The 24,838-nt window shown below is 48.9% G+C and overlaps 10 protein-coding genes across 10 annotated transcripts; 4 read left to right on the forward strand and 6 right to left on the reverse strand.

Moving 5' to 3' along the window:
* Positions 1-303: 303 nt before the first annotated feature.
* Positions 304-968, reverse strand: BDV38DRAFT_254806 (uncharacterized protein). Its single transcript, XM_032055364.1, has one exon. It carries the CDS (start codon positions 870-872, stop codon positions 597-599), a length of 276 nt encoding a protein of 91 aa, XP_031910671.1. The 5' UTR covers positions 873-968; the 3' UTR covers positions 304-596.
* Positions 969-2,250: 1,282 nt separating this feature from the next.
* Positions 2,251-3,257, forward strand: BDV38DRAFT_295305 (uncharacterized protein; the record flags this gene model as incomplete). Its single annotated transcript, XM_032062678.1, has 2 exons — positions 2,251-2,672; positions 2,750-3,257. The coding sequence occupies 2 exons, from the start codon at positions 2,251-2,253 to the stop codon at positions 3,255-3,257; spliced, it is 930 nt and encodes a 309-aa protein (XP_031910672.1).
* Positions 3,258-3,662: 405 nt separating this feature from the next.
* BDV38DRAFT_158496 (uncharacterized protein) lies at positions 3,663-4,101 on the reverse strand. Its single transcript, XM_032051747.1, has one exon. The coding sequence runs from the start codon at positions 3,982-3,984 to the stop codon at positions 3,706-3,708; it is 279 nt and encodes a 92-aa protein (XP_031910673.1). The 5' UTR covers positions 3,985-4,101; the 3' UTR covers positions 3,663-3,705.
* Positions 4,102-5,291: 1,190 nt separating this feature from the next.
* Positions 5,292-6,194, forward strand: BDV38DRAFT_158493 (glutathione S-transferase family protein). Its single transcript, XM_032051746.1, has one exon. The coding sequence runs from the start codon at positions 5,493-5,495 to the stop codon at positions 6,153-6,155; it is 663 nt and encodes a 220-aa protein (XP_031910674.1). The 5' UTR covers positions 5,292-5,492; the 3' UTR covers positions 6,156-6,194.
* frdA (putative FAD dependent oxidoreductase) lies at positions 6,070-7,796 on the reverse strand. Its single transcript, XM_032051748.1, has one exon. The coding sequence runs from the start codon at positions 7,774-7,776 to the stop codon at positions 6,235-6,237; it is 1,542 nt and encodes a 513-aa protein (XP_031910675.1). The 5' UTR covers positions 7,777-7,796; the 3' UTR covers positions 6,070-6,234.
* Positions 7,797-8,792: 996 nt separating this feature from the next.
* mfs56 (putative MFS multidrug transporter) lies at positions 8,793-11,203 on the forward strand (the record flags this gene model as incomplete). The annotated part of the gene is made up of 8 exons (XM_032060545.1): positions 8,793-9,177; positions 9,235-9,574; positions 9,629-9,641; positions 9,695-9,730; positions 9,784-10,180; positions 10,236-10,343; positions 10,422-11,053; positions 11,123-11,203. The coding sequence occupies 8 exons, from the start codon at positions 8,793-8,795 to the stop codon at positions 11,201-11,203; spliced, it is 1,992 nt and encodes a 663-aa protein (XP_031910676.1).
* BDV38DRAFT_158522 (EMC6 family protein) lies at positions 11,143-12,092 on the reverse strand. Its single transcript, XM_032051749.1, has 2 exons — positions 11,796-12,092; positions 11,143-11,684 (listed from the first exon to the last, which is right to left on the reverse strand). Exons 1-2 carry the CDS (start codon positions 11,868-11,870, stop codon positions 11,328-11,330), a joined length of 432 nt encoding a protein of 143 aa, XP_031910677.1. The 5' UTR covers positions 11,871-12,092; the 3' UTR covers positions 11,143-11,327.
* A 205-nt stretch (positions 12,093-12,297) lies between these two features.
* BDV38DRAFT_158538 (cysteine-rich secreted protein) lies at positions 12,298-13,746 on the reverse strand. The gene is made up of 2 exons (XM_032051750.1): positions 13,069-13,746; positions 12,298-13,005 (listed from the first exon to the last, which is right to left on the reverse strand). The coding sequence occupies exons 1-2, from the start codon at positions 13,565-13,567 to the stop codon at positions 12,488-12,490; spliced, it is 1,017 nt and encodes a 338-aa protein (XP_031910678.1). The 5' UTR covers positions 13,568-13,746; the 3' UTR covers positions 12,298-12,487.
* A 3,785-nt stretch (positions 13,747-17,531) lies between these two features.
* On the reverse strand, positions 17,532-20,151 carry BDV38DRAFT_158568 (RNA-binding protein VTS1). The gene is made up of 3 exons (XM_032051751.1): positions 19,316-20,151; positions 17,950-19,241; positions 17,532-17,889 (listed from the first exon to the last, which is right to left on the reverse strand). Exons 1-3 carry the CDS (start codon positions 19,815-19,817, stop codon positions 17,833-17,835), a joined length of 1,851 nt encoding a protein of 616 aa, XP_031910679.1. The 5' UTR covers positions 19,818-20,151; the 3' UTR covers positions 17,532-17,832.
* Positions 20,152-21,061: 910 nt separating this feature from the next.
* BDV38DRAFT_295306 (uncharacterized protein) lies at positions 21,062-24,825 on the forward strand (the record flags this gene model as incomplete). The annotated part of the gene is made up of 5 exons (XM_032062679.1): positions 21,062-21,631; positions 21,696-22,719; positions 22,781-23,621; positions 23,675-23,890; positions 23,939-24,825. The coding sequence occupies exons 1-5, from the start codon at positions 21,342-21,344 to the stop codon at positions 24,823-24,825; spliced, it is 3,258 nt and encodes a 1,085-aa protein (XP_031910680.1). The 5' UTR covers positions 21,062-21,341.
* Between the last annotated feature and the right edge of the window lie 13 nt (positions 24,826-24,838).

Below are 24,838 nucleotides of genomic sequence, written 5' to 3' on the forward strand. Positions count from 1 at the left end.
TTTTTCAAACCCCCAGGTCCCTCTCTGTTTTCTTTCTCTTTTTCTCTCTTCTGTTTCTCTCTTCCTTTTCTCTCTTCTTCCCACAACAACCTGCTTCCACATTATCACAGCTCTGCTGAGGAACCAAGGATAGTTAACTACGTACAAAGCGACAAGCTCTTTACTTATCTCCCTCCGCCCCCCATACGTTTCTTCTTTTTGTGCTATGTCTGGTCTCCAGGATAGCAAGTGGGCTGATGCCCCGACCACTGCTGCAGCCGCTGGAGCTGGGGGAGACCCTAACCGCGGTGGTCGGCGTGGTCGAGATGGCAGGAAGCCCCCGACTGACCGCGTAGTATGTCCCAGAAGATGAAGCTATTCGAATGGAATCTGCTGACTATTACAAGACGGTCAAAACGAAGCTTTGGGTCTGCAGAAATGGATGTGGTACCCAACATCCAGGAAAGAGATGCCCCATGACCGAACTCGGTCGGCAACTGTGGACTCTCCGTGGGCAGTACCTGGAAGAGCAGGTAAGAAAGAACATAAAATAGGATTTATCATCTGAACAAAGCTAACACTGAACACAGGATAGCATCGTGACGGCTGCTATCGCCTCAGTCCGTCCTGCCTCTAACCCCCCTGTCGACCTCTCTGGTGCTTCGGCTCCTTCCCGTCGCCGTCGTCGTCGTGGTGGGGCCCCTGGTGGTGCGAATACGCCCACACCTGGTGGCTCTAGCATCCGCCCTCTGCCCGCGGCCGCCGATGGAAACAATAACTCCTCGGCTGGAACCCGGAACGAGGGAGGCGAAAGGCAGCTCAATCACCAGCAGAGACGTTCGCGTGCTCGGCTGCAAGCCTATCGAGCCCGGCAGCGGCAGCAACAACAACATACCTCCACTGGAGATACCCAGGACACCGAGATGGCCACGGCCCCAGCAGGCGAGAATCAGCCGGAGAACATCAGCGCTCCTGCCGCTGCTCCTGGTACTGACGCGTAGGTGATACTACGACATTATTATAGCCATAGTTTAACATGCTAACTGTCTTCTGCAGCCTGGAAGGCGAGGAATCATCCGTCCGAACTCTCTGTGTGGTAAGTCTTCTTCAAACTAGAGTATTTGACGTTGGCTAACCCCCAAACTCTCAATAGAGAAGTAAGGATCCCTCTTGAGGACCTTTAGAATCCCTAGCAGAACTGGTACCTGTGTTGTATCCAATAGGCTTCCAGTGAATGCGGGTGCCTGTGTCGATATCGATCAGGCCTCCAGCGATGAGCTCGCACCTCACCGTGGTGTTGGAGTCTAGTAGCCGATGGCAAATGGCCTACGGTGAAGCTAAGACGAGCTCCTTTTTACAGTGGATTATGTGTTCATAACTTGAGTCGGGACTGTTCATAAGATGTATTGGATAAATATAATTAAAGATACAATGTATTAGCGCATAATACAAATAGCCACATAGGTGGGTGTAGCGAAAATAATCTTTGCGCCTTGATGGAGATTGCACACCTGCTCTCGCGAAGGAATAGCTGTCCATAACACTGACGACCAGAAAGCTAAGTGAGGTAATAAACTTCTTTACCTTCATCTACCGCTGTTACTCGTTCATGTGTTAGCATAGGCATGATTACATAAATCTTTATTGTTCTTATGTTGCTTGAATTTATTAATCTACCGAAGTTCCATAATATAGATCAGTAGTCTTTCCGTACTAGATTATTAGTTATATGTTGTCGCCATTCTCGCTTTGGGACGATTCAAGTGGAAGGATGATATTGCTTATTGCCTTCTTGGGGTTTTCTGCGGTAGATTTGGCCCAAGCTATAGTGGGGGTCCAACAGTATGTGAAGCCCTATACATAAAGGTACCCAGTGGTTCTATCTGCCTGGTACGAGAAGCTGTAGGTACCTTTATGAATACTAGGGAGTCACATACTTTTAGACCCCCACTGTAATGGTAAGCAGGTGTAATGATAATTTCACACCCTACCAGGGAATTCTTCCCTCTGGGGACGGGGACATTCATTCATTCATTTAAATCTTAGGATTCCGGAAAAATTCAATATTTACATGGCGTTCTCGTCATTGTGATAAATCTCTGTCACATGATTGTGGCCTTGCTTTCTGTTCCTGCTACCACCATAAATATTTCACCCATCTTACCATCCCACCACCTGTAACTGACAGCCGACTGCAAGTCTTCAACTACTTACGTCTTTGATCCCCAACCATCCCTTTTTGTTTAGCTTCCTTTAATAATGACAGGAAACATGTCACGCGAGCAAGTGAACTGGCTATACGAGGTCGTTACTGGAGGAAAGGACAAGCCCTTCGTCTCGAGTATGAACGGTTCAGAGGGAGATGTTATGGCATCATACCTTTCAGGACATGGGATTACCCTCGTTCCTTGGGATATCGAAGCGAGCTCTGTGGATTCTCCTTCAGTGACATCGGCCCTGTTTGCCCCGCTGGCTCGTTCGATAACACACAACCACCGTCCTAGAGCGGACATTCCGTTCCCTGACTACATCCGGCCGGAAGATAGGGGCGACACCGAGGATGACCGGTGTTGGTCCCCTGAAGATTGTTCTGGTGACGCGGTCCAGTTCTTCCATCAGTGGGCTCTTGCCGGGCGAACTCTCCCGCGCCGGCATACGTGCTTAATGGATTTCTGCGGAGTACACCCCGTAACGTAAGTACGATGCCTTTTACTTTACGCCCTGGTGATTGCTTTTTGAAGTTCAGTCACTGATGTATTGTAATTGCTAGGTTCCCTAATCCTTTCTTGCGTTGTTGCCCAGATATAGGGTGGCATCCACCTCATGGAGGTCACTGGGAAATCAACTTTTTCCTTGAACCTGAGAAGCAAAATGCCTCACCAATTCCCCATATTGCTGTGGGGGCTTCCCAACCAGTGAATGCTAGAGACAACTCCATTCTATACGGGGAGCTTGCCGTAATTCTTGCCGTAATGCATGGCCGTGTCAACCAGCCAAAAGTAGAGAGTGAGGAGGAGATGGCGAATCTGTTTGATGTGCAGCAGGGGGTCTTTGAGGAAATCTGCCATGAAAACCCAGCCTTCCCGAACGAACAGACATTTCCACTTCTTCTCTTCTCCTTTGTGGGCCCACAGCATGCGAGGATACTCTGTGCTTCCATGAACCAGAGGCAGCTGATGGTTCGGATGTCGAAGCTTTATAGCTTCGAGAGAAAGGAGGAAGCTCCACTTGAACTGTTCACGTCCTGGCTTTTTTCGCGCCCCGTGGTGGAGCCTTAGCTGTGCTTGAGCGCCATCCCGGTGGAGTCTGAAATTTCTACGGGGGTTGAATTTAATATCCCAGCAGAAATTGGTACCTGTGTCGAATCGATCAGGCTTCCAATGGATGCGGGTGCCTGTTTCGATATCGATCAGGCCTCCAGCGATGAGCTCGCACCTCACCGTGGTGCTGGAGTCTAGTAGCCTTGGCGAATGGCCTGTGGTGAAGCTAAGACGAGCTCTACCTTCCTATTTGACGTCTATCACATTCTATCTATATACTACACCTGCTTACTATTAGCTGGGGCCAAATTATATCTTTATAAACTCACCGGGCCAGATTCTGTTGATCCCAGTCACCATAAACAACCGAATCACCTCTAGCCCCTTGAATTATTTCTTCTTGCAGACTAATGAATGCGCGACCATCCTCGCCGTAGATCATTGGAATTGTAATATCGAAGGAGTTCTAGTTCAATATACACAGCCCAAGTTTCTCTCCAAAGTTGAATAGGAGAGAATTGCCCTTGAGGAGTTTATAAAGGAAATCGAAGCTATTTGATAAAGAGCTTCTCCCACTACTACCAACAGATTTAATTCTTGCTCTGAGACTCTGATCTAGGCTAGACCCCCTTTTTAAAGCCCAGGACATGCGTTGTGCGATACACGTATCCGTCAATGCGGTTGTCCCTCGTAGGAACGAACGAGGGATACCAGCTGCCTTTTCGGTCATCCGTAATAGTTTCATATTTTTCTTGCTACCGGGAGAAGTCCACCTACCGTGACATCAGCACGATAGGCATAACAGATTGTAGCCTTCCTATACCATCGAAATATGGAGTTGATAGCTTCACCAAGTATCACTGACTGGGATTTATCAATGCAGCAAATATCAACCCAGACATACTAGCCAAGGCCATCGTTTTCTGCCTGTTTGCAACAATCTTCGAGTTTGATTGGCCAGTGTTTGACACTGGTATTATCAGCATCCTCCTTGGTGATGTCGCGAAATGATACCTCGTTCTGAGTATTCTCCATGTATGTGACAGTATAGCGTAAGAGGGCAATTTCTTATTGAGCTCTTCCAACCGATGGGTGTGCGCGTTAATAAGATGCACTGTGAGATCTCGCAGAAGGTCAAGAGTGAGGTGCGCAGGGTCATAGACAGAAAGTATATAACTACTCCTTCAATGTATTATTTAGATATACATCCCAACAAGGCTGCAGTGAGCTGCGAAATTAGCTTAATTGTGGTTTCTATAGATCCTTAGCTGCCGGATTTAATCAATATTTCATGACAAAAGGTCCCGTAGGTTGAATTCCTTGATTAGATTGATTACGTTGCTTGGTTTCATCAACATAACTATGGGAAGAAATTGTAGGCCTAGAGCATGAGGGGTCCCATGTACATATCATGATTTCTGGATTCTGAGATGGGAAGGTTAGAGTCTCAAGGAAAAGAAAAGCCACCTAGAGAAATAAAGAGATAGAAAGTCTTCTAAATCTTGATATTCGATTTGTTCCATATGATAATACTCATGAAAACTCCGCCCTGAATATCCATACTTCTTGTCTGTACAACTACGTAAGGCAGATATCCCTAGGTATAGCACAAGACCTACTAAGGAACCACCTGACCTACCTGCATGGCTGGAAGTTAGGTATATAAGGATGCTTCTGTCCTATTTATTCCTCTCTATCTTTTTCTTTTTCATTTTTTTTTTTTTTTTTCCTTCTCCTAACTGGTGTCAACGGCCAGAATGAACTCAATCGACACGCCCCAGCAACAGCATAATATAGAGAAGCCAAGACAGAATGAACATATACGAGAGAATCTCTAAATTGCATAACCATATCTTCAGACCTGCTTAGAACAGATACCCTAAGAAGCACTGGTCAATCTGGATAAGCTGACCATGACTTGCAGTTGGTCGAGGAACCTCTTGAGATGGACCACTTCGGGGTCTCACGGAAGTCTCGGCAGTGGACATGCCCTAAAGTCCGTTAAGCCCGGCCCCGGTCCCGGGAATGGCTTATAATCGTGGTGCCTTAGAGCGTATCGGACTAACTGAAGTGCCACGGGGGATACGCTCAGAAGGAGAATAGTGGCCCCTTGGCAGGCTGTGTGGAAGAGTATATGATCCCCACCTCTTCCACGCCAAATCTTCAGATCAACGCCTAAAAAACAATTCGTACCAAAAAACTAGTTTGTGACCCTCACTTTATCACGCTCGCGTCTCAGAGACTTCTACGACCATGACTCTCACTGTTCATCATCTCAACATCTCTCAGTCAGAGCGTGTTGTCTGGCTATGTGAAGAACTGGCTATCGATTATGAGCTGAAGATGTACAAGCGGGCACCCCTCCTAGCCCCACCTGAGTACAAAGCTCTGCATCCTCAGGAGACCGCGCCCATCATCCAGGACGGCGACTTGACCCTGGCTGAGAGCGGCGCATGTATTGAATACATCTGTCACAAGTACGGTGGGGGGAAGCTGTTCTTGCCTCCGACGCACCCAGCCTATGCCGACTTCTTGTACTGGTGGCACTGGTCTAACGGGACATTTATGCCCACCATAATGCAGTCTATGTCGCTGCGCTCTCTCAACGTCAGTCGGGATAGCGTCTCTATGACCATCACAAACAACCGGTTTAGGAAGGCATTCGCAGCGCTCAATGAAAGACTACGTGACAACCAGTGGCTGGCCGGTAGCGAGTTTACGGTGGCGGATGTGATGGCTGTTTTTGTGCTTACTACGGCGCGATATTGGCTTCCCTATAGCCTGGAGGAGTATGAGAATGTGGTCCAGTATCTTAAGCGTGTTGGAGAGAGGGAAGGGTACCAGAAAGCTATGAAAAAGTGTGAGCCAGAGCTAGAGCTAGCATTGGAGGTGGAGCCACCGAAAAAGGAGGAATGATCCTGCATGTATAACAATCACCGCTCATGAGTTAAAGTAGGAAAACAATAAAACTCCACTATCAACAAAGAATCGTACATCAGGAAGCATAGTGCTTCTTATGGAAAGCCGCGGCTTCATTGCCCGCTATCCTTCCGAAGACGACACACTCCAGAAGAGACGACCCTCCCAAGCGATTCTGACCGTGTAGGCCACCGGTGACCTCTCCTGCAGCCCAGACGCCCTTAATGGGGCTTCCGTCCTTATCTAACACCTGGCTGCGCTCATCGATCGTAGCTCCTCCCATTGTAAAGTGAGTTACAGGGGTGACCTTCCCAATATAGACTACAGAATCCGGCGTCACGTCCTTCAAAGTCCAGTTCCCGAAAGCTGTACGGCCAAACTCATCTTGTTGTTTGCCTGAGACAATATCTGCATATGACTTGATGGCTTCGAGCGTCGACGAATCAAGTTCGTGCACTGTTGTCTTGCGCATCAGCCCTTTCCACAGATAGAACCCCATATGCGACCCCAAGGCGGCAGCGGTCCCTTCGTCCAAGAGAAGGTTAACGTCCCACTGACGCGTGGCTGTCTCCAATGGTTTCGCTGAGCGCATGATAACATTCGTAATGTGCTCTCGAGTTTCCAACTCGTTCACGAACCGGTTGCCATTCTCCAAAAGGAGAATCCCGCCTTCTCCACGGAGCGCCTCCGCCGCAAGAATCTTAACGGACGCCGAGGGTTCCTTCTCATCCACAAATCCGGTCGGATGGATTTGAACTTGCTCCATATCCACTAACCCAGCGCCTATATCCTCGAGGAGTGGCTGTGATCCCTCAACAGCCTGGTTCGTCGAAGGTATTCCAGCCAAATCCGGCCGATACTTGGCCAGCAGTCCATGCGCATCTCCTGCAAATCCACCGCTCGCAAACACAACCGGCCCATTCAGCGTAGTCGTAGTATCATGATCCGTTTCGGCCTTCTCACCACCTGTATACTGAACTCCCAAGACCTCATCCGCCTCGCGCAACACCTTCGTAACTCTAGCCCCGGTCCGAAGCTGAAACAGCGAACTAGCCTTCAATGAATCCAACAGCGTGCTAACGATAGAAATCCCAGGCGGTCGCTGACCAGCCCCACGATGAGTCCGCGGCCGACTATGTCCCCCCAACCGGCAAACCTTGCTCAGGTCGACGCCTTTGTCATCGGTCAGCCAGTAAACCGCCTCAGCAGACGAAGTAGTGAGGGTGGCAATAAGAGATTCCCGCCTTTTATGTTCCTCAGCCGGAGAAGATGCGAATACATCTCCCGCTGATTTGATCGTGTCGGTGAGAAAAAGCTCTTGAGAATCACTGGCATCGTCAGGCTGGAATCTCGTTGGCGCTCCGTTTATTCCTGACGAAGCTTTGATACTATTACCACCGGGCTTTTCGGCCCTGTCGAGCATTATGACATGGACTTGATGTGAGATGAGTTGCGTCGCAGCTGATAATCCGGCGAGTCCGGATCCAACCACTATCACGGGTTGGGGATGTGTCAGTGATGACGACAACGGATACGATGAGGTGGTCATTGTTGTGAAGAATCTAGAAATACTATTTTGTATGGGATAAAGTAGTAACTGGACTGGTCGTAGATTCATATTCCAGTTGTCAAGATAGGTGGTTATGGCTCTGGTCGTAGTGTAGATAATATACGAGCTGGTTTGGGGGAGGACAAGAATCGTATGATATCAGAATCATTCCACCCCCGCGGATCTCGTTTGTTCCGTGCCACCCATGGCTCATAAGCATATCATTCCATGTTTCGGAAACACCTATTTAGTGTTCATTCTCAATAAGGATAACTTAAATGCTAACAGCGGGGGGTTTTTCATTTTGTTGGCCTGAGGCATTAATTCCTGTCATACTGGGGAAACTATGGTCCTGACTGTTTCCAACCCTGTCACTTGATATCAAGGGTCCTTCTCCTGATAACTACTAGCTTGAACATCTTCGATCTAATATGGCACAATGACGTAGCGTACCAGATTATAGTAACAATTAACCTGAAACGGATAACTAAGTACTTCTGTTAATCATCAGGGCTCAGTCAACAAGGTTTGTACCTTAAGTTTCTGCCTAAGGCAGGTGTGCAATTTAACACCTTGAGGTGACTACGAGTTGTATACTACTAGTAGTATAGGCTGTGCTTAGGAAACCATGTCACATCGTATTCTCCTGTCAACCAATCAATGACTACAACCCTTCGTAAAACCTTGGTACCTGACTATTAGGGGGCAACATTCCATTCGTGAATCTAGGCCGATGAGGCTGTGCTTCGGAAATACTCCACCGAAAGCTTGAACCCTCATAGCAATCGATTCGTACGTCTAACTTGCTTAGGTTTAGCTCCGAAAAGCTTTCCGAATTCGTCTAGATCGTATCCGTTAATTGGGTTTGGCGGGCCAATCCAAGCCCTAACTCAGATCTGAGAGGCTCTCCACGCTGTGGCTGATGCTGGCACTGTCCGACGAGCATACCCAATTCAGTCTGATATTAAAATCTGCCTGGTGTTTTTCAAATGGCATATAAGCATGATGGTCTTGCACTTTCTTTCTAGGTCAGATCCAGAAATCTAGCCTGTTTTATTTCTTATTGAAGTCACGAAGGTACCGAAATGTTTATCGCGGCAAAATATATACATCGAAAGATAAAAGAATCGAGGAATCAGAACCCGAACAATGATCCCCCAAAACCTATTACAGAGAAAAAACAGGCTTGCCCACACTCGCGACCTTTCCAGGTCGAGCTTAGGAGTCGAGCGTCTGCTGAATATGCTCGGAATTCTCAAGGAACAGCTTCAATAACAGAAGAGGATAGAGTATTAGTACCTCGAGACTTACCAAAGAGCGACGAAAAGTGTCAAGTCTGCAAGAAACAGAAACATGATGCTCGCGTCTATCGTTGGAAGCTTATTGCTGGGCTGTGTCTGCCGTTTATACTCGCAACATTGGACCTGACCATCGTCGCTACGGCGTTGCCATCCATAGCCTCCCATTTTAGTGAGTTTTCCCTGTTCAGCATTGATCACCTACCGGGACTGACAGTAATTGTTATAGATGAGTTTGACGAGCTAAACTGGATTGTGACTGCCTTTACGTTAACGTCAACCACCTTCATCCCCATGTTCGGTCAGTTCGCTGATGTCTTCGGGCGTGGCGAGACCCTCCATCTCTCCCTGTTTTTGATGATCATTGGAAGTGTGCTGTGTGCAGCTGCACAGACATGGGCAATGCTTCTACTAGGTAGAGCTTTGCAGGGCGTGAGCGACGCCGGGCTGATGAACGTCGTTATGATTATCCTCTCAGACAAAGTGTCTCTGAAGGAAAGCGCAAAGACTAAGTCCCTCTTTACCCTTGTTGGGGGCATAGGCTACGCTGTCGGACCAACTGTGGGAGGGTAAGATATCCCCGGATTCCAAATTCTAATAGTAACTTGCTGACAGTTACTTAGTTATCTAACAGATGTAAGACACTGATATTGTTGAATATCATTGCACCGGTTAACTAACTGGGTCAGGCCAACTGGAGATACTGTTTTGTGATATCCATACCTGTACGATTGACTATCTCGCATTCGGGGACATAGTCGCTAATTCAATTGAATAGATCGCTGTTATCGCCCATATACTAGTCTTTATCTTGTTGCGCAATGAACTCGTCGAAGGCACAATGTTCAAGAAGGGCTCCCGACTGTCAGGGGTTCTCCCAGCTCTCGCAACTGTGGACATTATCGGATCTGTTCTCTTCATTTTCGGTGTTGGACTCATTATCCTCGCAACTGCATGGGGTGGAGCTACGTACCCTTGGTCAGCGCCTCAGGTCCTCGCCCCGTTGGTCGTGGGCAGTGTTTGCTTCGTTTTATTCTTTGTCTACGAGTACTTCCTCGAGCCAGGCCGGATATTTGCTCGTATCTTCCCAAAGCAGGTAGCCATGCTTCCGTACAGCATGTTCGCCAGAAAAGACACGATCTGGCTTGCGATCGTGCAGTTCTCCACTGGAGCAGGTAAACTTCGCCATCAGCCCCAAATTTACTTACAAAGATCCTGACATACCACAAGCAATGTATTCCATTTTCTACTACATCGGAATCTACTTCTCTCTCGTAGAGGCATACCCGGCCTCAAAAGCAGGCGTACAGTTACTATACTACATCCCCGGACTGGGAGGTACGTACCTACTCCCTACCTGGCCTCCCCCCTTCTTATATCCATTCCCCAAACAAGCTGACTCAAACCACCACATAGTCGGTGTCTACATCGCCATCTTCCTCTGCAACGTCTGGCCAGCTCAAAGTTTCTTCCCCCTTAACATTGGCACAATCATCAGCACCGTCGGCCTCGCTATGGTAGTATACGCCATTCACACCCAAAATACCAGCCTGATCAACGGTATGATGGCCATAACCGGCGCGGGGACAGGGCTCCGCTTCATGCCTGCCACATTGCATATGGTGGGCGTGTGGCCCGAGAAGATCGCGCCTGCGCAGTCGTTGATGCGATTCGCGCAGCCGTTTGGCGGTACTCTCTGTTTGACTATCATGGGCAGTGTTTTCAATAATAAATTCGCCCAGGTGTCAGTTGTTTCTGGGGGTGCCGGTGGAGGGTTTGATGTTCATGACACGAATTCTTTGGCGTTTATTGCGGATTTGCCGGCTGAGGCGCAGAGGAGTGTCAGGTTGGCGGGGCGGGATGCTATTATGTGGGCTTATATCTCTGTTTTGCCAATTATGGGACTCAGTCTTGTTACTGGGTTGTTTATTGGTAATGTGTGGATTAAGCCGAAGTCGAAGAAGGATGAGGAGCAGCGGAATGTGTCGGTGGATGAGAGCAGTCACAGTGAAGTGATCTATGTGCCCTATCTATGGGCATTGCTAAAGGTATTTTCCCCCTTGACCTGCCTCGTTTCCTTATCGATTCCGTTCAGCCAGTTTACTAACGCTCTACAGGGCAACATCGACTCCTACAAAAAGACCAACAAGATATTGCCAGAAAGCAACAGCAAGCCCACCGATTCCAATAATCCATAAAATCCTCACATTCAGGATACCAAATAGATATAATATAGACAAATAGTCACACAGTCAAACACATTCTACTAAATAGAGCACCACCTGACAAGACCTTTATTAGCTCCCACAAACAGTAAGAAAATCACCTCAAAACACCCCCAACACCAGCCCACCCAAGCACAAACCCAGACAGCGCCTCCCCAAAGACACCACCTCCAAGCCACACATCCCTCCACGAGTCCTTCCTCCTCATCTGTCTCCCAGAAGCCCACACCATACCCATGTCATTGATCCCCTCGATCTCACCCATATTCGGACCGGGGAAGAACCCGCCGGCGCCCTGACCATTCGAGCTTTGCAGCAGGAAGATATGAAAAACGCCGGATACGAGAACCGTACCGGCTAGGTAGAATAGGAACCCTGTCGCGGACTGCAGGGCGAGAATACCGGCTGTTAGACCTAGGAGGAAGGATGTGATGGAGTGGAGGTTTGCGAGGACCTGGGGTTTGTTAGTACTCTTTCTCTTTCTCTTTAGATAAGGTGGTAGGGCATGTCTAAGCCTTGAACAACATGACATCCCAGGACAAAGGCAAGGCAAGGAACAACATACTCGATTATTATGCTGCACATTCTCCGGAACCAGAGGATTGATCAAAAGGGAGATTTCTTGTTTTGTCGGTGGCATTTTTGGTCCTCCTTTTTTCCTCTCAAGTGAATTCTTGGTTCTTGGTGTTTCTTGTTGCTTGACGGAGTGATTTAGTGGATAAAGTGCGTTTTTCGGGGTCCGTTGGATTGGAGGCTAGCTGTATATCCGGTCTCAGGATGAGAGCCGGGTTCAATTGGCCGTAAGTACCGGATTACTATTCGGAGTCGTGAGAATTGAGGCTCGGGATCATCGCGGGATTGCTGATGATGTCGCGAGTTGGTCTGCATTCTGCTGCTTGTTTCCGCCAATGTGGGCCTGGGGGGTTGCTTAGTCAGTAGTGCTGTATGAGATTGGTGCCTTAGGCTTGTTAGGGTTATGTAGAAAGTATATCTGTATTTTTTTAAAGGAGCTACTTATTCCATTCGGAATTTTTTTTTTTTTTTACTGTCATATTGGTTGGGCTATAGGGAAAGTTACGCAACTAAGTGATAAAACGTGATACCTTCAATTACTAGCCCAACTGCTAACTACAACTATCACCTCGACTGTCAAGACTCCAACTAGACCTCCAAGCTAAACAGTGTCCCCCATTCACCCCATGAGTAAGATGCACGTCATATCTGCTGAAAAGCCAATCACACTCGCTGAGTGGTCAATCACAGACTGCAATCAACTTTACCACAGCACTGGTTCTTTCCACTCTTCCAGATACAATTGTTGGCAGGCGCCTTGATATCACAAGGAATCTCAGTGAGATCGAAAGCGGTACACATCTGCGGATCCTGCGAGAAGAAGGTAATCGCGGGTGTCAGGGAAGGACAAGCGGGTCCAACACCCCACTCAACACCTCCAAGACAGTACTTTCCGCATAGCCACTTGCTCAACGAGAATTTGCCAGCTGAAGCAAAGTCCTTGGTCTTGCCGATGTGGGCGCCATCCTTTGCGTTGTTGAGCCATTGGCCCTTGTTTGCACCGGTTTTGACGTCGCCGTACAGGTCTCTAATATACACTCCGTCCTGGGGGTTGATGGGGAAATCGCCTTCACACTTCTCGTCGAGACAAAGCTGGAATTTGCCGTAGTGGAAGTTCATGTCGTCGGGTTTGGCGTAGTAGATTCCGTCGGCGCCGGAGCCTAGGGTGTTGCCGTTGGGCGCGGTGAAGGTATAGCATTTTCCTAGACAATATTTTCTATGAGTAGATGATCAAAGTGAGAATGTTAAACGTCGCAGAAGCTTACCAGAGGTTAATCCGGAAGTGCAGATTTGCTCATGGCAAGTCCCGTCCGGACCTTCGACTGTGTCTTTTGGGCAGACACACTTGCCGTCGATAAGGACTTTACCATTCTCGCAGACCGGTTTGCAGATCAGGCCGTCATAGATCTGTCCAGTTGGGCAGCATCTATAGCCAACTTCGCCGGAGCCCGCAAGGTCATGGCCTTCGGCACAGCAGTCGAACGCTGTCTCCGGGCTACCAAGAAGGTTCAGTCCCTTCAAGCAGCAAGCAAAGTACTTCTTGTCGCTGGTCAGAGTGGGGACGGCACCCGGCGCAGCACAGCTCTTGCTTGTTCTGCATGTAAACCCGGGATCACAGTCTGGGTCATCGTACTCGATCTTGTTGTCGGTGATGACCACATCAGGACCTACTTCGAATGTCGGGATATTCTTCTTGTACATCTTGGCCTGAATGGAGGCGGCTTGGAAGAGGAGGATCAACAGACTAATCTGAGAAGACTTCATTTTGAAGAACTTGGAGTGGTAGTGCTGATGAAACAGTGCGTAAGATGATGGTTGCAGCTCTGGACTTGAGTGAGCTGGGTCCGACGCCCTTCTTATAAGTTTGAGAGACTCGCTATTTGGAATTGCCGACGGCAAGACGTCCCCCAGGCCATACTCTCAGCTCCACAATATCTCGCACCCTTCAGCTGTGAAGGTGACAGGATGCATCTGTTCGGTAGAAGGTCAGCTGAAAAGATCCTGTCACGCTCAGTGTGTCGTCCCCAAGATATGGCTAGACGCCGATGGACAGAGCCAATCGAGAGAATAACTAGCTAGACAGACCTCAGAGCTTTTTGCTTCGTTCAGTCAGCCACCGTTGTCTATTTGTCACTATCACAGGGGTGAGAACCTGATGAGGAGAACAGGGGCACTGGAAGGCCGGCCCAATTAGGATCCCCGTTTAATCCAAGGGATTCTGAAAGGGCCAGACCGATCCAAGGTTCTCCACTGGCGCCTAGAGGGATAGCAGGATAGGCGGAACACGCAAAACACACCGTACTCTCTACTGTAGCGTCAGTATCTGAATGTCATCTTGCCATAGTGCCAGGAGATGGGACCTTCGATTACCATCATGTCAAGAGTTGAGTTTTAGCTACCAGTAGCCCCAACGTTTCCCCTCAGAAGTAGAAGGTATGACAAGAACGATATGCTTCACAAACCAAGCGAGCCCTGTCTTACTCCCACGCTAGTAGAAGTGATACAAGCACAAGCATAAATGCGAAGCACCAAAATGCAAAGCGTCCTCCAATTAGAAGCCCGATGTCACTGCACACGAACAGGCTCAGCTTAGCTGCGAACCCATATTGCGTACTTCGGCAGGAACGGAGCGTTAGTTAAGTGGTTGCAACTAAAACATGGCTGCAGGTTACATCAGTAATCACTGTATGTACCCCAGACAGCCTATTGCTCGGGGAGGTTGGAGTGGGACCCTTTCAAATCCCGCAAGCCACGAATCAATTGAGTGGTCCTGAGGAACGACTTCTGCAAACCGTAGATCCCGCTTACGGGGCGAGATCCCTGCAGAAGACCGAAATAGTGGACTCGGCAAAGACACTATTTACAACCCCAAATGGGCACATGAGACAGTTGCCACTGCGGTTGTGTGAGGCTGGCTGAGATGTCAGACTGGCCGAGATTGTCAATTTATCATGGGTCAAGCTTTATGCGGGGATTATGCCCTAATTCAGTGTCAAGTCTAAGTGACGGTGATCCATTGCTACCAACGATTTCACTAACTAGGAAGTAAAAACTGATTATGGAAGTTCACGATAGTTATTTCGAGTAATGGAAGGCAGTGTACTTAATAATAATCTGTTTCAGTACTCTGATTGATGATGGACATAACATCCGAAAAGAGAGATAAATGTGACAATATCTGGAAAAAAAAAAAAAAAAAAAAAAAAAAAAAAAAAAAAAAAAAAAAAAAAAAAAAAGAGACAAGACGACGGACGGGACTTTTGGACTTTAGAGTACTTTCCACATAGGGCCTCTGGTAACTTACTTACTATAGAAGTAGAAATAAGCCCTAGTGCTAATCTGATCACTTGCAGATACGGGGAATTCTGGCCACCTAATTACCCCACTAATCTATCATTCTCTTCAGCCGTGTGAAGATAACCACACTCCAGACTCCCTTACTCTATACGATTGGAATATGCGCTTGCTTCACACCGCGGCTTTTGAAACAAGAACTTTTCCGGATGGCGAGACCCCACCGTATGCTATCTTATCTCACACTTGGGAGGAGGAGGAAGTAACCTATGCCGACTTGCAGGATTTCCATAGTACCTACGTCACAGAGAAGAAGGGATTCGGGAAAATTAAATCAAGCTGCCGTGTAGCTAATACTGATGGCTTCGACTACATTTGGATTGATACATGCTGTATTGATAAATCCAGCAAGGCTGATCTGACGGAAATAGTCAGTGCAATTAACTCTATGTATCAATGGTACGGAGAGGCCAGCATATGCTATGCTTATTTGGCTGATATTGTGTCCAAAGAGGATATTGGGAACAGCAGGTGGTTCACGAGGGGATGGACGCTGCAGGAGCTCATTGCTCCACAGCGTATTATCTTCCTGAACAAATATTGGGAGCCTATCGGGACAAAGGGCAGCCTGCAGGCTGAGCTATCCGCGCGTACGAAGATCCCTGTAGATATTATCTCGGGTGCTGCGGACATGGAGAATATCAGCGTGGCGCAGCGGATGGCCTGGGCTGCTGGAAGGCAAACTACTAGGGCGGAAGATCGGGCATATTCCCTGTTAGGTCTCTTCGGGATCAGTATGCCGTTGCTGTATGGAGAAGGGCATACGGCCTTTCTCAGACTTCAAGAAGAGATTATAAAAGTCTCGGACGATGAAAGTATCTTTGCCTGGAAGTCGGCAAAGTGGAAGAATCATAGTGGGCCTCTCGCAACTTCTCCAGACGATTTTTCTGAGTCTGATGATATTATCTTCCGACAAGAGCACTACTCGGTGGGCCGCAAGGCTCCGTGGGCTGTGAACAATAAAGGGCTGCAGGTGGAGTTGCGCTTCTTAGCAACCGGTGATTGTGGAGCAGGGCTCGCTATTCTCAACTGCACACGACTGGGGAAAGAGGGCTACTCCCTTGCCATCTACATGGTGGATAAGTTCCTGACGCTGGATCGGTTCGAGCGAGCGAAATGTGATAGACTTATATTGGTTGATTCGCGCCTATTACGACCAAGCCAGTATCCTCCAAGACTCATGACATTCCAGCACCGGCGTCTTGCGGGTATGAGGATGTCAGAGTCTCAGAATCACAGCCAGTTAAGTGTACCGTCTACGGATCCTTGTGACGGATCCAGCATGGGCTACGAGCCATCTGATGAGGCTGGCTTAACACTTTGGATGCCGCCTCCGACCCCTCCCGGTCTGGAAAAAGTGCTCCTGGATGCAGTTAAAAAGGGAAATACGAGAATGGTACGAGATTCCCTCAGGCGTTGGGCTATAAAACTCAACCTGACGGATGACAAGGGTCGAACTCTGCTGTCCTATGCGGCAGAACAGGGGAATACGGAGGTCGTCTGGATGCTGCTGGCTCGGCGTGAGACTAAAGCCGATGAAGGAGATAATCGTGGACGGACACCGTTGTCCTATGCAGCCGAAGGGGGGCATATAAATATTGTTTGGCTTTTCTTAAGTCGAAGCGATGTCAACATAACCTCAACTGATGCTTCGGGCTTGACACCATTATCATACGCTGCGAGAACCGGCAATGTTACACTGACAAGAATGCTACTATCCCAAGGCGAAATCAGACGCCATATGAAAGATGGTAATGGACGCACCCCACTATCTCATGCTGCAGAGTATGGGAGGTGTGATCTAGTTCGAATGCTGCTTGGCATGAGCGATATTGATGCCGATGAGCCGTGCAAATCTGGTCAAACACCAATATGCCTCGCAGCCGCAAACGGTCATGGGAGCGTTGTCGACATATTAATCACCCACGGTGTTGATGTGGACTCGAGCAGTAACGGTAGAAGTGCAATACAGCTAGCCGCACATCATGGACATCTTGATGTTGAGAATTTGCTGACCAAAAGGGTTGCTTATAGACCACCGGATGTGTTCCGAGTTCGGGGAATCTTTTCATGACTGAACTCGTATGCAAGTAATCAACGTGGTTATGTGCTTTCACAAAGAGATCCAGAAGGACAGACAGGATGGATTTATAGTAAAAGAAAGTGAGCCATATGTGATATTGTTTCTATTTGGTTCAGGTAGATACTGTCAAGACATGATCAGTGCAGTCATGGAATCACTTCACTCCGTATAGATGGTAGTCGTTAATTAATCAGTAGTATACTTAACATAACATCAAAGCTTCAAGCCAATCAGTCAAGCCTCATCCTTGTCATAAACCATTTTCCTGGCCTCGTTCCATCTGGGACACAACCGGGTCTCCCATCGGCATCAAGGGTTCGGGAACTGTTGAAGGCATCCCAATAGCCAAATCCATCAAACAAATACATACAGAGTTTCAGTCACTCATCCAAAGTCGGATCAGACAACGTCTCGAATCGATTACTACACAACTCTCCTCCCCAAAGGGTCATCCAATGATTCGCTCATGGATATAATCGGATCCTGCCACTTATGCCCAATCTCAATCTAATCAAATTAATGCAATGGAGAGAATGGTAGAAAGATAAAAAGAAACGGAAAAACACAAGACAGAGGAACAGTAGGTCCTCCGTCACAGAATGTTGTCGAGCTTGCCATCAGACTTGGCCTCCCTGACCTGTTCGAAAACCTGTGGTTCTGTTAGAATCCGAAGTGTATTATACAATACTACATCTGGCGATCAACTCACCTTGAGCATCTTGTTCCTAGCGCCAAGAGCATTAACGCCACGCTCCTCCAGAGCTTTGTCGTTAAGCTCAACGAGCTCGGTCCATTTTAGATCCTTCAGGTTTTCGGTATACTTGTGCAAACGCAGAGACCTCAGCCAGCTGGGAATATCCTTCAATAGAGCAGGGTCAGTGGGGTCCTCTGGTGGCTTCGAGCTACCACGACGGCCTCGTGGCGAGCGGCCGCGAGTGACCTCTGAGTGATCCGAGAGATAGCCTTCATGTCCACCAAGGCCAAACTGTCCAATGCCAAGCGCACTCAGTCCATTGCCCATGAGAGGGTTATTCGGGTCATACGCTGCCAAGAATCCGTTGTTCTGAGGCGAAGTGAATCCCATTGGACCGAGAGAGCCTCCTTGCATAGCAATTCCAGGGGAAGTCGGGCGAGAACGCCGACCCGCCATAGCGGCCTGCTGCTGTGCCTGGAGCGCTGCCAGTTGTTGTGCGTTCAAAAGTTGTCCAGCAACAAGGTGGTTGGGACCTGGGAGACCTGGGCTTGCGAGGCCGCCCTGAGGCATGTTCTGATTGGCATTGTTGGCGTTGGCATTCTTTCCTTGTCCGTCGTTGGAGCGGGCACGACGGTATTTCCGAGCATCGTCAAGCGCAATACGGTTGTTCACAGTCGACAGAGCCGCCAGCTTCATCGCCGTCGCATTAGCCACCATGTCAGCCTGCGAGTTTTGTTGTTGCTGCTGCTGTTGCTGCTGCGCGAAGGTAGCCGTCATCGGAGTGTTGGTCATGGAAGCCCAGCTGGCATTACCAACATTATATGGCGACAAAAGAGGAGCCTCGATTTCGGGGGCAGGAATCGTGGCAGTCTGCGGGAGGGGAGAGCGGAGCCCAGAAGATGCCTGGCTGAACTGCCCCATGGGCTGATGACCAGAGGACGACTTGGGTCGAGCAATTGGAGGCTGACTATCGGGACCCCGCTGGACCCATGGAGATACAGGGGGCTGGCCTAGGTTGTCCGTATTGTTGTCCGGAGCGGAGATGGTAGGTGCAACGAATGAAGTCCGATCGCCGAATACAGCACTGTTACGGTTTGAGGGGGGAGCGTTGCCAGTCTGCTGGGTGAACTCGGCCTTCTTCTTCGCAATAGCTGCCGCGGCGTCAGGGAACATAGCATTGATGGTTGAGGAGTCCAGCCCCGAGTTGCGCTTGGCACCTGGAGAGGGCGGGGGACGACCCAGAGAGTTCCGAGAGCTGTCCACGTTCAGTTTGGACATAGCGTCATTCAGGCGGTTAGACATCGCATCTAATCGGAACACGACAAAAAGTTAGTGACAGAACAGAATATGATTCCCTGGAACCATCGAACAGTCAACTTACCCTTTTCTCCGAAGTTCGCAGGTGACAGCAATCCCGACATGGGGTGGCTCTTGGCCATTTGCTGCAAAACCTGGATAAAGAAACGGATCTGCACCTGAGTAGTCTGCTGAAGCAGAGCATACAGGGCGGCAGTGCGTTCAGCCTCGCTGAGCACACGGAACCATTGCTCGATCGCACTGAGCTCATCCTTGAAGTCCTGATCAAGCGTTGCGGCGGCCATCTCTTCTAGCGTGGTTTCGTACTGATCGATGTCCGCAAGCCACTGTTGGGCCGCACGATCCAGAGGGTCTTCTGCATTGTTCGACGCTTGAGACTGCTGATTGAAGTACACCTCCGATGACGGACGGATGCTGCGGGACGACAATGGGGACGGGAATCCCGACATATCGGCCGACGCTCGAAGCTGATGCGAACCAAGGTTACGGGAGGACGACGGGGGCCGGAGAGTGGATTTGGAAGCGTCCGGAGTGCTATTGCGATTGCCAATGATGTGACTGGCCATGGAGCAAGGAATGACGGGGGTGTCGATCAAGAAAAAGCCGGGTATTGGCTTCTCTTTCTTTTGCCTTCAGGCTTCGATGTATAACAAATACAAATAGAAGAAAAATAAGATATCACTGCAAAACACCTGCAGCACCTGCTGAGTTTGCGTAGTATCGAGAGGAGCCTTGATCGAGAGGGAGGGGCTCTAGATTGACAGTCGCACGGTCGTGAACAACTAAAACCGGTTTTGGCCGAAGAAAATTCGCACAATCTCTCTAAGGACGGAGACGGTGTTATTCTTTTCTGAAGCGTGATAAACCCAACCACAATTGACTCTAAGCGACGACGATCGAGGCACAGACCAGTCCAGTGGCTGCACTACGGGATTCGAGTTCTGACAATGGATTCGAATCGAAAGAGCATCAAAGGATTTTTGTCGTGAGGGTGAGAAACGTTTCGGTGGGTTCGCGGAGTGGGCAAAGCGGAGCGTTTAACGGGTATAAATTAGGAAGTGTGGGCTTTTTTTTTCCCTTCTTTTTTTTGGGGGCTTCTTTTTTTTTTTTTTTAATTTGTAACGAAAGGATGTCAGGATTAACTGCAATAGTGTGTCAAACACAGCAAGCAGAATGCCTGAAGCATCAAAAGGAAGAAAAAGAAAAAGGAAGGTGAGAAAGGAGACAAGAGGAGGATGGAAGGGAAAGGCAGCGATGAAGGATGGGGAAACAAGATGAAGAAGATTGAGAGGAGGAACCGGAGAAGGCAAAGAAGCGAGAAGAAGTCAATGAAACGGCGCTTTGCCGTTTGGGCGCGGCCGGAGGTCACTGGACTTCCCGAAGGAGAAAAGACTCTCAAGTTGTCCCTCCATCAAAATCCAAACCCATCTTCTCGGTTGCTTCCAATGACTCCACTAGCAAGGGTTCTTTATTCGCACGACACTCTTAGTTCGTCGTTTTTCCTACTCCGATTGCTCGAGTTCGAGTCCGACTCCATCAAAGGCGACCTTGTCCGCGTCTGCACAGACTGCTCTAGCCTCTCTCTGCGCCGGGTGGTCTTGGCTTAGCGTTGACTGGCGCTTAATTGTTGCTATGAATAAAATAATTTTGCGCATCTGATATCTCTCTTTCTTTTCTTCTTTGACTTTTTATTACACTCCCTTTATTTTATTTTATTTTTATTCCTATTTTTATTTTTCCACATACCTCCCAATCCCAGTCCGAGGAGAAGGATCGGACTATCGATATCATAGCTACTCTCTACACGCACCAAGGTGGACACAACCGTTGCATTCTTCATTCTGGTTCGCTGAGCCCTCAAATCAGCTATGATCGGCCCTCGTCCTCGGCATCTTTAAGTCCCACGCCCAAGACTATCGTTCTATTATTTTTCTGACGGTGCCGCACAATTTTTGTGCAACACTATTTGTCCGTGGGAGTGCGTTGGGATTCCCAAGAGGGTCCAACGATTTTTATGGGCAATCGGCTTCGAAAAGCATTAAGCAAGACAAGAGACCCTGGTGGATAGCCCGAAAACCCAAATCGTAAAAATGGATTATCCTGACCAGCCCAGTCACGATACCCAAGCTGGGGACGTCGCGTACCCTGACATTGACGAGACGATACATTACCCGTGGCAGGGTCCCCAGCAAACGGCCCCGTCCGACCCTATTCATTCGGTGCTGGACCCCCGTTTATATAAGGACTTATTCCCAAGCAATACTTCACAGTTACCGGAGGAAATACCGCTCGATGAAGACGAGGATGCTGAAGAATATGCTGAATTTGATGACTCTGCGGAAGATTCTACTTATGAGTTCTCCCCAGAAGAAAGCTCGACGTCAGTATAAATCTTGGTTCTTGTTGTTTGTCACCAACGTATTTCAAACTAACCTACCATACAGCGATGAGGAACTGACTGATGAGGGTGATGAGGGTGATGATGATTCGTATTCTCGTCGAAGAAGACGCCGCAGAGGCACGGGGCCTTTTTCTGGTCGTTTTGGTGCGCGTGGTGGTAAAGGTATCAAGCGCGGGCCTCGCAAACCATTAGAGCCTAGCCCCGAGTTCAAGATACTACACTCGGAGGCTACATCGGCCTTTATTGATGGTGATTATGACCATGCTATCGAGTTAGTAAAACAGGCAATTCAGATCAACCCGGAGATGTTTGCTGCCCATTCTCTCTTATCAGAGATTTGGTTAGCGCAGGGCCACAAAGACAAAGCATTGACCGCTTTGTTTAGCGGTGCACATACGCGCCCTAAAGACCCCACAGTCTGGGCCAAAGTGGCACGAATGATCCTGGAGCGGGCTGGAGAGGATCGCCAAAGCGCACTCAATGATGTTGTTTACTGCTATAGCCGTGTCATTGATATCAACCCAAAGAACTTCAATGTACGCTTCCAACGAGCGGCCATCTACCGGGAATTAGGCTACAATGGCCGAGCTGCGACGGAGTACGAGCGGATTCTCAAGGAGTTACCGCATAATGCCAGGGCTCTGCGACATATTGCCGAGATCTATATTGACTTGAATGATGTCCAGAAGGCAGTTGATCACTGGGCAGACAGTGTGGAATACTTTTTATCTCTTGATCCAGAAGAAGCTCCCGAGTTTTCCTGGTCGGATGTGAATATATATGCTGAGCTTTATAGCTACTTAAACCAACCCGAAAAGGGGCTTTGGGCCCTGAAGACGCTCTCTAGGTGGCTCCTTGGCCGCAAGAACGACACGATGTGGGAAGACTTCGATGAGGACGATCGCGAATGGGATGCCAGTGATTCGCCTCGGCGCATCAAGGCTGATGGTTACGAACCAGGGCGATGGCCACGAGACTCTTATGGGCTGGGTCTTCCTCTAGAGCTGCGCATTAAACTTGGCCTTTTCCGTCTGAGAATGGGGTATCAGCATAAGGATGAAGCTTTGGTGAGTCTCTTGTATGGATGGAATCGTTAGCACGCATCTTGTTCCTAACACAATCTTCCAGCATCACTTCGGGTGGCTCAATCCAGATGACACATCCGAGGGGGCCCGACTTTATGATTACGGGGATCTCTTCCGGGAGGTTGCAGACGCACTCAAAGAAGTTGGGCTATTCGAAGATGCACTCCGGTTCTACATGCCACTACAGCAAACAGAAGAGTATGCAGATGTCAGTTTCTTCATGGCAATGGGAGATTGCTTTCGGCACCTGGACCGGCTCGAAGACGCCGAAAATTGTTACCTTACAGTCGCAGAGCATGACGCGAGGAATATAGAATCTCGTGTACAGCTAGCGAAGTTATATGAGGGCATTGGCATGACCGAGCAGGCATTCAAGTATGTTAACGAAGCCGTTCTACTTGGCAGGCAAGAAACCAGGGGAAATCGCCGACGAAAAGACACAAGATTGGAGCAGCTAGTAATGGAGTTCAAGTTAGCTGAAGGTGAAATTGCGGCGCCTGGCTTGAGTTCAGCTTTGCCAGACTCTGTAGGTAATGGTGCAGCAGCACCTACACTTACCACTAAGTCTGCAGCTGTGTTCGGTCGAAAGGATTCCCCGGAGTCTGAAAATGAAAGGACAGAAAGCATACAATTCCTCTACACCAAACTACTGCAGCTGCAGCCGAAGGTAAAAGGAGGCGATCTTGAAGCCACGGAGGATTGGCTGGATATTGCTGATGCACTGTTGCGTGAGTTTCGGTCTAACCGAGTATTCTATCCGCTACAGCGCAACGCCGTGTTTCTTGGCTATTCACGAGAAGCCCATAAAAAGTCTGGGAAGTCTAAGGGTCAAACGATGATGGATGAGATGCAGGAAATGGCTGGCCGTCTCCAGGAGTCTCTCGGTACGAATAAACCACTAAGTCGTGTATATTTTGTGTAACTAACATCTGCATAGGCACCATCACCGAAGAACCTCTTCAAGGGGCTATCCCGACCGACTATCATGGCATATCTTTTGATGAGTGGCTTGACCTGTTCCTCCAGTACGCCCTTGTTGTGGCAGGACAGGGTGAACCAGAAGAAGCGTACGACTCGCTTGCTGCTGCAGCAGATGCCAGCATTTGGTACCATTCCAAGCCCAGCACTCGCTTGATCCACGTTTGCTGGTTCAGTGAGTACCTCCTTCTTCCATGCTCGCTTCATAGCTGACTTGAGATAGCTTGTGCTCTCCGAGCGCAGGACGAGGAAACGCTTGCCAATGAAGCACGCTGGTTCATCAAGGAGTATCAGTTCGTAACTGATACGTATCGACTTTTTTCCATGCTGAGTCGCCTCTGTGGGGACCCCCACCGGTCTCTCTTCCATTCCTCAGCAAACATGAAATTCATGTTGCGGCAGATCAAAGCTATGGACTACACGATCCCGGACGGGACCACAGGCTTGCGGTCGAGTAAGCCCGTGAGAGAATCAATATATCACGAGCGTGCACGTTTATCGACGCGTGATGAGAACGGAGAAGTCGTTCCAGCAGAAGCTATGGATGTCGCTCTTCTCGTACTGTACGGTCATATACTTTATTCTGGTAACAGCTTTCTGCCGGCTCTGAATTACTTCTTCCGTGCGTATGCCTTGGACGACCAAAATCCAACGGTGCTTCTTTCGATCGCCCTCAGTTATATTCACCATTCCCTCAAACGTCAGTCTGAAAACCGTCACTTCATGATCATGCAAGGACTCGCATTTATGGAGGAATATCGACGCGTTCGAGAGCGGCCAGGGAGTCTTCTGCAAGAGCGACAGGAAATGGAGTTCAACTATGCTCGAGTATGGCACATGCTTGGCTTATCTAATCTGGCCGTAGAAGGCTACCAGCGTGTATTAGAACTGGGGAAGCAAATACAGGCCGAGAATCGAGGAGCAAAGCCGGTGGTGCAAATCACCAGGCATGTGGATAACGATGTGGAAATGAGAGATGCGGGATTGGACCAAGAACCATTCGTGGAAGACTTCTCTCCCGAGGCAGCATTGGCCCTACAAACCCTCTACGCTCTGAGTGGAGATTTGCACTTGGCTAAGGATGTGACCGCGAATTGGTTAGTTATATAGCAGGCTGCTGGAC

Source organism: Aspergillus pseudotamarii (assembly GCF_009193445.1).
Source record: "Aspergillus pseudotamarii strain CBS 117625 unplaced genomic scaffold BDV38scaffold_52, whole genome shotgun sequence".
In the NCBI taxonomy this organism is placed as follows: domain Eukaryota; kingdom Fungi; phylum Ascomycota; class Eurotiomycetes; order Eurotiales; family Aspergillaceae; genus Aspergillus; species Aspergillus pseudotamarii.